The sequence below is a fragment of the Neovison vison genome, chromosome 8 (assembly GCF_020171115.1).
Source record: "Neovison vison isolate M4711 chromosome 8, ASM_NN_V1, whole genome shotgun sequence".
In the NCBI taxonomy this organism is placed as follows: Eukaryota; Metazoa; Chordata; class Mammalia; order Carnivora; family Mustelidae; genus Neogale; species Neogale vison.
The window spans coordinates 112939474-112953341 of NC_058098.1; the positions used below are offsets into that span (position 1 = coordinate 112939474).

General features: G+C 40.7%; 1 protein-coding gene across 2 annotated transcripts in view; it reads right to left on the bottom strand.

The window, feature by feature from the left end:
- Window positions 1–13868, bottom strand: part of ARHGEF33 (Rho guanine nucleotide exchange factor 33) — a 49943-nt gene that overhangs the window by 19454 nt on the left and 16621 nt on the right. For both annotated transcript variants that reach the window (XM_044261707.1, XM_044261708.1), the window contains exons 8-12: window positions 10225–10354; window positions 4542–4674; window positions 2954–3037; window positions 1669–1752; window positions 22–170 (exon numbers count right to left, since the gene is read on the bottom strand). In XM_044261707.1, coding sequence (XP_044117642.1) covers window positions 22–170; window positions 1669–1752; window positions 2954–3037; window positions 4542–4674; window positions 10225–10354 — 580 coding nt within the window. The remainder of the gene's footprint in view (window positions 1–21; window positions 171–1668; window positions 1753–2953; window positions 3038–4541; window positions 4675–10224; window positions 10355–13868) is intronic.

A 13868-nucleotide genomic window follows, 5' to 3' on the forward strand; every position in this document is an offset into this window, starting at 1 on the left:
ATGGCAACATTAGAAGCTTACTTCTTGAGCTTTTTCCGTTTCTGAATAAGCAAATCCTCATTGCATTGAAACAGCAAGGTGTAATGCGAGATAAATACTCGGAGGCGCTGAACACACACCAGAAGTAGGTAATAGTCAGGGTGTTCCTGCTCTGTGAACTTCAGGACATTCTGGATGGAGATAAAAAGGAGGCAGCATTGCATAATTAGAACGAAACTTTAGTCTCTTCTGCACCTTGCCTACATCCGTTGTGAGAGTTGGGTAGCCATTTAATCAGAACAACAGTACACGTGGCCAATCTAATTATAAGCTGAATGGTTAAACCTGCTGTTTGTCCATCACACCAAGGGAGAATAACAGTCACCATTGCTCCTGCTTGAGTTGGATGTGAATGTTGGATAATTCCCTCTGAAAATTCGAAGGATCTACTCATTCGATCTCTGAGGTAATAGAATCATTCTAGCAATTACTATCTATAAGCAATGCCTTATGACCTAACCAAGTCAGACCAATGGTGAGAATGTCAAGCATCAAGGCAGGCTGGAAGGGGATAATGGTTATAATCAAGCCTGGCCTGGTGGTCCCTCCTATTACACTGCCTACTGTACTGTAGAGGAACATGCACATTAGTTGGATCTGAGAAAGCAACATTTATTGAGTCTTCCTATTGCCGAGTACTAATGCCTTTACAGATTTGTTTTCTCATTTAGTGTTTACCACAACAGCTAGGTTAGGTAACTGCAGTTATTACTTCCATTTAACAAATCAGGAAATCAAGGCACAGAGAAGTTTAATGTAATCTTCATTAGGTAACACATCTAATGAGTAGCAGAGTCAGAATTTGAACTCAAGTCAGACGGTAGAATAAGGGCTCTTACTTAACAGACTGCTCGCAAAACCTGGGTTTCAGTCCTAGAGTTTTTTCACCAATGAGGTGTGTTAACTTGGTCAAGTTACTTAATTTATTTGGCTCTCCACTTCCTTATCTAAGCAACCATAATGATACCTATTTCATGGGATTATTGAAAGCATTAAATAAGATAATTACTGGGGCCCTGGGTGGCTTAGTCAGTTAAGCATCTGACTCTTGATTTTGGATCAGGTCATGATCTCAGGGTCATGGGATTGAGCCCCATGTTGGGCGCTGTCGGAAAAGTGGTATGCAGAAGTCAGCTCATCTTCTTCATGCTTTCTCTGTGACATACCACATAAGCAATATATGGTGGGCCCTTGGACTCAAGCCAAAAGAAAGTAGCCAGGATAGCAGTTAAGTGGACAGGTTACATAGAAACTTCTTAAATGCCTTTGGGTGAGGTAAGGGTTTGGGGATACATTTAGATGGCTGTAGAACAAGGTGGAAGGGACTGAATAAGTACTCAGAATCCACCAGAAGCTGCTAGAGAAAGATCCTGGATCAGCAGAAATGGTGATTGCTGGAAAATGAAGATAGAACTTCAAAGGCAGAAGTCATGAGCCAAAAATTTTAGAGACTGAGATTTCAGTTCATACCACAAAGTAGGAATAGGGTAATCAGCAATCTAAATAATTTCATTACTCCTTAGAAATACCACTGATTCCGCCTTGACCCTTTACTGTGTTTCTCAGTTGCAAGCCATGAATAGTAGTTCATCTTGAAAATCAGTTTGGTGGCTTCCCAGCCATGCCTACCTGCAGATGTATCAGATACTCAGGGATGCGCTGAACTATGTGAAAAAACAGTGTGTAGATGTCAGATTTAATCTCTTCATCACCCTGAATGAAAGAAAGGCAGAGTCACTCTCCAGTGTCCCTCCAGTTCTGGCTGCAGAAGCCCAAGGTCAGTACTACCAGAGGAGGGAGGGGTTTTTATTCCTAAGGCATTTTCTTTCTCTAAAGTGTTATGATCCTTCACTGGATCCTTCACTGGAGTGACATGCTCAAGGAGACAATTCTTCTGTAGCAGGAAGCATATCATATAATTCTTTTGAATCCACTCAACTCTTCCAAACAACTCCTCCTCCCCCCTCACTTTTTTTTAGCACAGTGCTGGACAGAAGTGAGCACTCAATAAATTATATTTGAGTTGAATGAATTCATTAAGATTCTCTTGGAATTACTCATTACAGTGGCTTTTTAGTAGGCACCAAGGGTGGATTGGAGCCTCATGAGGGTAGAGAAAGAATATAACCAGTAACTGGTCAGCTGGGCTGGCAGAGGAAATCCATTGGATTTTCTCCATGTCCCTTTCTTTCCCTACCTTTCTATTCCATCCCCTCCACTCCCACTCCTTTCTTCCCCTCCCCTATCCTTCTCTCCCCTTCTTTTCCCTTTCTCAAATATTTGCTGAGTACTAATATATGGTAGGCATCATACTTAGAGGGTTGGGAGTAGTAGAGGGGCTGAAGTAAAATGTTAATAAGAAAGAGACCCTCAACTCTTGTGAAACTTGATTAACTCTTAACTTTAGGCTTCTGATAGAGTTTCTTCCTACAGGCCTAAAATAACTAGAATTGTTAGATATTTATCTGGGCTTATGGAGCACTTAATAAAGCATTGTGGTAGCAATACTTAAAGCTACATGGTCAGAACCACTTTATGATCTTATAAACTGACAAACACAGGACAATTTGAGTTTAATATTCAGATTCAAGTTGTCTGATCCTGGGGCCAGAGGGAACCCTCATTCAGCATACAAGCTGTAGCCTGAAGATCTCTGCTAAGAACTCCTGCTTACTTTGTGCAAACTTCCAGTGAAATAGAAAAGAGAGTTAGTAAAGTAGGGCAAGGACCAAAGCACTGGCACTCATTCTTGAGTGGGCTCCTTTAACCCCAGGTAGGAGTGTCCATGACTCTCTGGGAGCCATTCCCCAGCCTGGAAGACAAGCTGAGCACTTTGCGTTCCCCAAGGTGGATGAGCAAATACCTATAGATACACAGGTAACTAAAGGGCAGTGCACACACAGAGTCACCATACCTCCTTCAGAACAACAACATGAACCAAAGAGATGCATTCAGGCAGGTCCCTTAGGTAGGCAACATAATAATCCAAGAAATTGTTCTTGAAAACAAACACAAAAATGCATGGTAAGAACCTGGAAGCAGGTATAACAGGTAATATTTTTCCTAGAGTCATGTATATAAAAAAGGAGTACTTTGCAGAGATTATCTTAATCATTTATATAATGTGTTCATTAATATGGGGTGTTTTTGTTTTTTAATTCATTTCTTAAATCTTTTTGGTTTTAAGGTAAATATCACTATGGACTTGGGAACCAAAACTCAATATTCCTGTTTCAATGAGAGAAAGTGAGAAACCAACGCAACAGAGAGGGGCCATGTATGTTGAAAAAGTATTTTTTAAAAATTGTTAAATGATAAAAATGCCCATTTTGTTTTTAAGTTACTTTTAATTTCAGTCATCTACATCCAATAAGGAACTTTGTCCAACCCTCCTCTTGATGTCTAGACCAGTGATCCTCAACTTCTTCTATTAATTGTGTATTTCTACCAATTGCTTATTCACCTATGCTATATGCTTTCAGGAAAACAGTTCTCAGTTTCCAAAATTATATTCCCACAGATAAAACAATTCTCAGCTCAAGAAAGCATAATGAATGCAAATAAGTAAAAGTGATATTAGAGAGATTGCATTATATCCATATAAGTAAATAATTTACAAACTTTGTATTTCACCTACATCATTGATATACAGAGTTTGATTGCAGGCTAACTCTGGCTTGCAGACCAACTTTAATTAGCCTACACAATATTTTTAAAATAAGAAATGTTCACACAAAATTCAGGATTGCCAGTGTCTCTTAAAATATCAGAAGATCTGGCAACTCTAGTCCTTTCTTCCTGAATAATAATTGGATACTATTTCCTATAGAAAAGCATATGTGCTGAAGCTCACCTCCCAACAGTCCATGTTGTACCACATTCTGCTTACTTCCACTCATTTACTTCACTGTCTGGCCCTGTAGGCATTTAAGTTCACATCCTCTGGCCCGGGTCATATTTTCTTTGCAGAACATTATAGAGATTTTGAAACTTACCACCCTTTTCTCCAAGGAAGTGAAAATACAAACAAAAAACAAAAAACATTCAAGACAGATAACTGTGCATCACAGTTTTAAATCTCTCTAAGGAATGAAATTAGGTGTGAAATACACACACATACATAAGCCCTCCTATATTTATTTTATATATGTGGATGGACATGTACGGGCTCGTGTATATATTTTTACACTAGTCTACATACACATTTATGTGCATCTTCAGTGGGGCGGTTGGATATAGTACAGTGGGATGTGATGAGCAGGAAGTTAGGAGGCTTGGGTCACAGATCCCCCAACTACCTAGCTAGCCGAGTGATTTCAACAAAGTCTTTTAATGTCTCCGAACTTTATTTCATTATCTGTAGAGTGAGGAGGTTAGACTAGATCTCAGCAGTTTTTCTAACTCTGAAAATCACTGATTTGAGGTCCTGCACTTAGAAGCAGACAAGGGAGACACAGATGCATGTAATTCAGGTTTATGAAGGATTTTTTAAAAACACTTACCTCATCATTTGTCAACTTAAGGAATAAATCTCCAAGAACTCCTTGGCGTGGCCACTTCAGGACCCTTTCCTGCAGAGCATGAAGCAAATCAAGGTGCTGCTGGACAAGGTACCGTAAAGAGCCAGGGAAGAGGCTTGAAACAGAATAGAGATAGGATCACACAAACCAGGTGTACAGAAGAAAAGACCCTATAAGAACATATGCAGCAGGTTCCATTTTCTCAGTCATTTGAAATATTCTGAGTCACTGCTCTGCATTCAGGATTTTTTTTAAGTTTGATATTATAGGCCTAATAGCAAATATCTATTTGCTATTGCTATTTGCTATTTGTAAAAAGAAAGAAAAAAAAAAGGAAAAGACCCCTTTAGGGCTGCCTGTTGGCTCAGTTGGTTAAATGTCCGACTCTTAATTTTGGCTCAGGTCATAATCTCAGGGTCCTTGTTGGGCTCCGTGCTCAGCAGGGGAGTGTGCTTGAGGATTCTCTCCCTCTGCCTCTGCCCCAACTCGTGCACTCGCTCACTCTCTTTCTCTAAAATAAATAAATAAATCTGTTATTTTATTCTTTTCAAGAAGTCTTTTAAAAAAATAAAATAGAAGACCCCTTTATTAATAGCTCCTACACAAATGTATATTGCACTAATAAAGAACACATCACTTAAGTGGCTTTTTAAAAAAAGTTTATTTATTTTAGTAATCTAAAAATTCCAACTCACAAACCTGAGATCACACTCTTCCAGCTGAGCCAGCCAGGTACCCCTCGAATGGCCTTTTGAAAGCCAGACTGTTACTGTTTCACTTACGAGACAGTAGAAATTCTAGGGGAACTCTTTTCCAAGATTTTAAAGTTATTCCCACTTGATGTGCAAATGAGTTTACTCTCATTAGTGTGGTAGAAGTCAGCACCTCAGTGGCATTTGCTCATTCTTAGCTACTAGGTAAGAGAATCCGATTTAGGTAAAAAGCAAAACTTGGTTAAAGCCGGCACCTAAATGCTCAGAGGACGGGCATGTAAAAGTGCTCTTTTCCCTTCTCTTCTGGCCAAGGACACAGTCTTTCCTGGGGAGGCCTGGCCTGCTACTCCCTGGAGCTTCACAGAGCCCCATCCCTCTCCCCCATCCCTCTCTCCCATCCCTAGCTGTGTTTTGTTTGTTTGTTTGTTTTTCCAGAGGAAATGAAGAGAGGAAGAGAGATGTCAGAGAAGGATGTGGTGGAGAGAGAGAGAGAATCACGGAGGAGGAAGGGAGTGCATGGAGAAGGGTGGGGGCAGTCAGGGGCCTGTAGGAATGAGGAGGGAAGCCACAAGGAAATGGAGTTTTGCTGGGCTACTGCAAGAATTGAGCTCCAACTTGGTGATTTATGGGAACTGAAAGTAGATTCCCTTGTGCTTGCAAGACCGCAAGTAAAACGAAGATGAAAGTGAAGGTCTGCTTGTCACTGAGAGCTGAACGCACTTGGATATTCCCCAGGGTTCCACAAGAATAAGTGTGCAGTGGACAATTGGGGGTGCTTTGCCAACCCTGAACAAGCAGACCTTTGTCGAGAACAGGAGAAAGAACATCAGTTTGATAAGAAACTTTTTCATCCTCCCCTCCAAAAAAAGAAATAAAATAAAAATTTAAAAAAAATAAAAAGCTTTTTCAAACCATCTACAAGTCAAGCAAAGACTCCCCTGTGTCTATAGCTCCGAGAAGACACAGATAACAGAGAGGGTGTCCAGCCACCTGTGAAAAGATACAAGGATTTCTTCACTCCAGTCTTCCGCCCCTCCCCATCCCAAGCCACTAGTCTCCACATAATTGAAGCCAGCTGGTTCATCAACACAAGTGGAGGGACTTCCCGATCTAAGCCCTTATGGCTGGTACAGTGGGCTCAGAAGATCTAAGTAATCCCTGACAAGATCAGAGGGAATTTGGAGGGGCAGCTAGGAGACAGTCTGTCTGTGGAGGAGACCACTAAGTTGATGGAGGAAAGCACCACTGACTGGACTGAAAGAGTAAAATACTGTACCTGTGAAAGTTCTCGATGTGATAGCTTTCTCCCCACCCAAGGTTACCATGACTTTCATTGTGACACTGAATGATGTTAGGATCTAATGCCATGGTGAGATCTGCCTGTGAGATGGGTTGTCCATATAGGTTACGTAATAATATTCCTTAGATGATGTCTTTTCTTTTCCTCTTTCTTTACTCTTCTCTTGGCCTTGACTGGCCTCACCTGGCCTACACTTCTTTCTCTTTCTTTTGGGAAAGCTGCCTTCTGCTACACCGTGACCAGTGTCCTTGCAGAATTGGAGGGCTGGTAACTTGGCTGGGGTCCAGCTGCCTCCTGGACGACGTGTCCACTGGGGTAATAGTTTGAGATTTCAGGGTGAGGGTCAGAAAAGGGTAATGTTCCCATCAAGTATCACAGAAACACAAAAGTTCTATGAAAAGCAATGGCCTACAGTGGGTTCTGTACCAATATTGGGAAAAAAAACTTATTTAACAAGGATATTATTGAAATCAGAGAGGAGTATGGAGGAGGTGAGCCAGGAGATGGAGAGCAGAAGGAGAAAGAAGCAAACAATGTAGACACACATGTAACCTGCTTCCTTGTTTGGCCTAGAGCCACACCTGACTCCCAGAAGCAGCTTTTTCACAAAGATAAAAGTATTAAGCACTCAACTTCTTATCTATTCCTTACTAGGGCTGCGATGATAGCAAGTAATTTGAGTAGTTCATTCTTTTTAAAACCTTCCAAGTTATTTCAACTCCCACAATACAGGACTTAAACAAGGAAAATAAATTAAAATCCATCAAGAAAAACCCAGTTAGAGTTTCAAATCAATAGCTTTGCTCTTGCCCATCGAATTTTAGGCCAGAATAACTCCTGAGCTCCAGTCCCAGGACGTGACCAGATTTGAGGGGCGCTGATGACGAAGCGTGTGCCACCTGGTGGTGATCCGTGGCACATGGCCTTCTTGGCGGATGTTCAGCTCAGGAGCCTGATGGGCAATCCCCTCAGGCTGACCTTGCCTGCCCCCTGCCCCGACCTCCTACCAAGGATTCTGACAGATAGGACTGTTTGATTATGAGCTTATAACTCTATCTAGGCATATCAGACTAGGGAAAGCCAAGAACTGCAACTTCTGTGATCCTCTAGCAAATGAATAACCTCCCACAAGGTCCACTCAGACCTCAGCTGGTGGCTGGGGCCCCCTGCAGCTTCCAGCCCTTTCGTTCAGCCAGGGGCAGGCCTGGCCTAAAACACGCTGAGAAGGCTGTTGAGGGCTTTACTTTTCTCCACGAAAAACCTAGAGTTTTATCGTGCAGGTTTGAGAAGATGTGACAACCTCAGTTTCGAGGGTCCAGTTGTAGTTACACTGGGTTTTATTCTCACCCCCGGGTTTCTTTACAGCAGGGGTGGAAAGTGCTGGTGGCTTGCAATGTCTGATGGGAAAGGTGGGGCATGTTGCTAATTTATTTTCATCTTTGCATGGGGAAAGTGCCAGTAGAAGAAAGGAATAATCTCGTTTTGTTGTGTATTTTGTTCAGCCAGCTTATTTAAAGTACCCAAGGAGGCTTCAGAAAAGCTTAGGAAAAAAGAAGAAATTAGTGTGTGAAGGAGGATATTGAAAATCTAAGCCCAAGGTGGAAAAATGGCAACACTGCTAAGCTCAGAACTCGAGTCTTTATATTAGTCCTAAGAGTATTGACTTATAGCTTCACTTGTCTTGGTTATGAAAAGAAAAAAGTTTAGCTTAGTAAATAACTAACATCAATAGCATTATTGTGGATGTGAGAAATAACTGCTTTTATATTATATGATTATATGATATTATATGATTATATATATGATTATATGGTAGTTTTAAACTTTTTAATCTCAGGCTTTGCGGGGTGGGGAGGGGAGAAGATGGGTCATGAGTCATGAAAGAACATCCTAGAAAAGCAGGAAGTGATTGCAAGTAGGAGAGAGCTTCAGTGAGCCAAGAACATTTCTAGCATCCCTACCTGACAAATCAGTTGAGATCTGAAGGGAAGTTTACACTGAAATAGGAAGAGTCATCTGGCTAAGAAACCCGACATGCTGTTAGTCAGGTGTTGTCTTGGAAATGACAAGGTCCTCAGAGAAGTGGTGGGATGTGGAAAGGTCACAAGGACAGGGGGAGACAAGCCTGGGTTTGAATCCTTGCACTAACTGACTATTTGGCTTTAAAGCCCTCTGGGCCTTAGTTTCTTCATCTACAAGTTAGTCTTCACAGAGTTCTTGTGAAGATCTTATGAAGTTATCAATGAAGCGCCTGCTTACTGTGTTCCAGAGTAAACAATTCTCTCTCTCTCTCTCTCTCGTTGCCCCATCCCCAAATTTTCAGAGATGAGGAGGAAATGCTGCTGGCTTAGAATCTCGGATGTGGAAGCAAAACTACAACAAAAGGTAGACTTGCCTTTCGATTTGATTAATGTAAATAGAGCAGGTCTCTAGCAACAGCGAGAGAGCTAGAGTCCAGACAGACATCTCAGAGGGCCGAAGGGGCAGTGTGGGAGGGGAGCATGAGCCCGGTTCCAGACGAGGAAGGAACAACCAGCGAGAATCCAGGGAGCCACTGAAAGAGGGTGATGCTCTGTCCAGGGCCTCCAGAGGTCAGAGCTTTAGCCCTGTCACATTACCCTTTCTGTTCCTTGTTTTCTGTACTTTGCTTTGCAGTAAAATGATTCTTAAAAAGAGTCAAGCCACTTTCGAGTCTGTTGGGGAATATTCCCTCACCTCAGACATTTAGATGGGGGGAGCATCGTGTTCTGGTGACTACGTATATTGCTGGCAGCCGTAAAGCCAAGTAAAATTGGGGGATGGTAAAGAGTGAGAAAATACAATTACAGGCTTCCCGAGATAGATTCGCGATTTATGAGCCACCAGTGTCTATAACCCAATTGACTATTTAGACTATTAATGCTATGTGTATCTGTAATAGTCCATAATCCAGACTTTCCATTCTTTTGGATTGGCCTTTCCCTCAACTAATCTGGATTATCACATCTTCATGATGTTAGTCCTTTCCACCAAATCAGAGTTTCCTCCTTCCTGCTTTTCTTAATGGAGGAGAAGCAGAGAAGATATAAAGATGATGAACAGAAGGACCGAGGGATGTTGTAATCTTGGAGCTAGCATGCCTTTTGAATAGACTGCAGACCCTGTGGAAGCACGCCCCACCACACACACACACACACACACACACATCACTTATGCACCGTCTAGTACTGTGGGATCACCAGGACATACAAATAAGAAAGGTTCAAATCCAGAGTTAATCAGCCCTGTGCCATTTACCTAATGGTTGCTTAATGTTTCAGACCTCCACCACGTCCATTCCTGCCTAACTCCATGAGACCTGAGATCCCAGGAGGAGACGCAGATGGCAACAGAGAGCAATGTCTCCCTCACCCGTAGCATTTATTCCCCCTTTGTGTTCTTTACAGACACTCCAGGGACACTGAAGATCTCAGAGACTATATTCATTTTCTTATCTGCCCTAAGTCTAAATTTGAGACTTGCCAGGTGTTACCTGCTGTCACTGCCTACACTCTTTTCAAAGACTATTTCTGGAACTCTTCACAGGTCCCAGAATTCCCCAAGTGGAAACAATAAACAACTTACCTTAAATTTTAATCAATCTGAAAAGCAAAGGCAATGAACACATGGATACCTTCTCTCTTTGGTATTCCTCTTTCCATCTGACCCTTGGAATGTTGCCTTGATCTTCAGGATCAGAGAGATGTTAATGACATATTTTCTCTCTGACTCAAGCAGTTCTAGAGCCACAGTCTGTCTTTTAGCTTTAAAAAACAAATCAAAGAGGGAATTGTCAACCATTCCTTCCCAAAATCGATCAAATGATAGAAAGCAATAAAAAGAGACATCAGCAAGTTTTCAGAAGATGGAAAACAGAATGGAAACATGGTAATAAATCTAGCAGTGTAAGGGCACAGAATCTTGGTGTTCTCATCTGCAGATGGAAAATCTGCTGAGAAGCAGAAAGGCTCAAGTAGTGAAGGCACCAGGTACCACAGAAAGTACAAATAAGAAGCAATGCTGAAAACAGGAGACTTAGTCTACATATAGGGCAATTGAACTTCCAGGATCTTCTCCCCATGCCAGATGGCTTCTCATTCACCACCGCCAACACCCCCGCCCCCTCCACTACCCCCTGCCATGGGAAAAATGGGAAAAATTAAACTAGAAGGGCCCTTATCTTTGGGGTCTGGACTCAAGACTGTAGAGGGAAGGGTTGAGATGCCAACATGAAAACAAGGGGACTCAGAGAAGGCTTGCATACTGAATGGGGAGACTCCACTAACCCCTCCCCCTTCAGGTCTTCCCACAATGCCAGCAGCCAGAGTTATACTCTCCAGGCAGGAGACTGGAGGATCTTTCACTGAAGAAAATGAACAACCCAAGGGAAAAGGACCAACAGACACTGACATAAAGAGGTCAGCCACCAAAAGTTAATTTGCCACAGGATTAGCCTATAGTGAAGTCCATTTACTGATAAACTTGTCCAACATAGAATTGTCATTTCTTTTTATTTAGGGCCTTTCTCTTGGATATATATATTTTTTAAAAAATCAGATAAGTATCCTCAGACATTTGAATTAAACTTACACCATATATTAAAGAGAAGAAAAAGGTATATATACATTTTGAATAAGTATAGACAATGCAGGGAATGTATTATATGCATGGTTAATAGTGTTGTTTTGCATAATTGAAAGTTGCTCAAAGAAAAAAAATTTGTAGCAATGTATGGGGATGATGTTAACTAGACTTATTGTGGTGATCACTTCACTATATATACAAATATCAAATCATTATGTTGTACATCTGGAACTAATATAATGTTGTATGTCAATTATACATTAATTTAAAAAAAGAGACAACACAGAAACAAAACTTTTTAAAAATCCTATAATTAAGGGGTGCATGGATGGCTCAGTTGGTGAAGCACTGACTTTTTTTTTTTTAATTCAAGATTTTATGTATTTATTTGACACAGAGAGAGAGAGCACAAACAGGGAAAGTGCCAGGCAAAAGGAGAGGGAGAGATAGGCTCCCCACTCAGCAGGGAACCCAATGTGGGGCTCCATCCTAGGGGTCATGACCTGAGCTGAAAGCAGATGGTTAATGGACTGAGCCACCCAGGTGCCCCAGTGGAGCACAGATTCTGGATTTCAGGTGGAGTCCTGGTCTGGGGTCTTAGGATCCAGCCCCGCATTGGGACCCTGCTCAGCAGGGAGTTTGCTCAAGGATTCTTTCTCTCTCCCTCTGCCCCTCCCACCACTCACGCATTCTCTCTCTATAATAAATAAATAAATCTTTTTTAAAAAATCCCATGATTAATGTCCTCAAAGAGATACGAGAAAAACATTCTGCCTATTTAATAGTTACAGGATGCTACTTTTTTTTTTTTAAGAGAAGAGAACATTTCAAAAAGAAAAAAGGAGGAGGAGGAGAAAATTTTGGCATTTTTTCAAAGATAAAAGGGTGGCAGATAAAATCAAGATCTCCTGCCTTCTTCCCCACTCCCCGCCAAAACAAGAAAGAGAAAAGACGAAGAAAAAGAGACTAGAAAAAGATGGTAGTGGAGAACATCAATCCAGGAAACCCAACATCAAATTAGTAGAAATTTTAGAGAAAAGAAAGAAAATGGATGAGAGGATATTATCAAATTAATAATAGAAAAAAAAAAAAATACCAGGAGACACCTTTCTGGAGGAAAGGGCCCACTGTGCACAGCATAATTAATGAAGAAGATTCTCACACTGCTATGACACATTAGCATACCAAAGGTAAAGATCCTAAAAGTTACCAGAGAGAATAATCAGGTACAATACAAAGGACTGGGGATCAGAATGGTATTGCACATTCCAACAGTAACATTGGAAACTAGAGGACAGTGGGACAATTGGTTCAAAATGATGAGGGAAAATGATTTTGTATTCACCTAAATTATCAACAAAGCATGTGGAAGCTACTGGACGATGGGTTCTATGAAACAAGAAGTAAACCAAGAAACCAACAAGGACACACAAGACAAAAACAAACAAAAGGGAATCTAACATAAGAGAACTATGAAAGGAATTCCTCGGAAGAGTGGAAAGTCCCAGGATGGCAACAGGCCTGAATGGGGTAGGATGACAGAGGACTCTAGGGCAAAGGCTTTGGTGGGGAAGGAAAGAAGAAGAATGTAAATTGATAGATTTCCCATTACACTGCTAAGAAAAATTAAAGAAGACCTATATAAAGGGAGACATATACCATGTTCTTTGATTGGAACACTCAATACTGTCAAGTTGTAAATTCTCTACTCATTGGAATAAAAAGAATATAGAGTCTAGAATTAGACCCACCCATATATGAATCACTTGATGTTCTTTACACAATTCAATATGGAAAGAAAATGAACCTGGACTCCTTCCTCACACCATACATCAAAATCTATTCAAAATAAATAATAGATTGCAGCTCCTGGCAGATTCAGTCTGTAGAGCATGCAACTCTAGATCTTGGGGTCATGAATCTGAGCCCCACATTGGGCATAGAGTTTACCTAAAAAAATCTAAAAAAAAGATAAGGAATAGATCTATATGTGAAAATTAAAACTATGAAGATTTTAGAAGAAAACATACTAGACTATCTCCACAACTTTGGGATAGGCAAAAATCTCTTGGAAGGACACATAAGTCACAATCTATATAAAAAAGTTAAAATTGACTGACTTCCCCAAAATTAAGAACATCTATTTATCAAAAGACTATTAAGAATATGACAAGGCAAGCCACATACTAGAATAAAATATTCTCCACATATACATCTAATAAAGAAATCATATCCAAAATAAATTAAGAAATTCTACTAATTGATAATAAGAAGATAATGCACTTTAAATGTTGGACAAAGGACTTACACAGGCACTTCATAAAAGAAGATGTACAAATAACTAAAACTACATGAACAGATGCTCAACATCATTAGTCATCAGGGAAGGGCAAATTAAAACTACAAGACCAGTATACCTCCCTGAGAATGGCTAAAACTAAAATATTGGGAAGCATGTGAAGCAACCAGAACTCGTGGACATTACTGGATGGAGTATAAAATGCCCCAACCACTTTGGAAAACTGTTTGATGTTTTCTTTCAAAGTTTAGCATAATCCTGTCTCCTAATCCAGAGATTCCACTCCTACATATGAATCCAAGAGAAATGAGGGCTGACATCAAAAAAAAACTTGTACAAGAATATTCATATCCATTTTGCTCATAATAGCCCTGGACTGGTAACAATCCAAACAT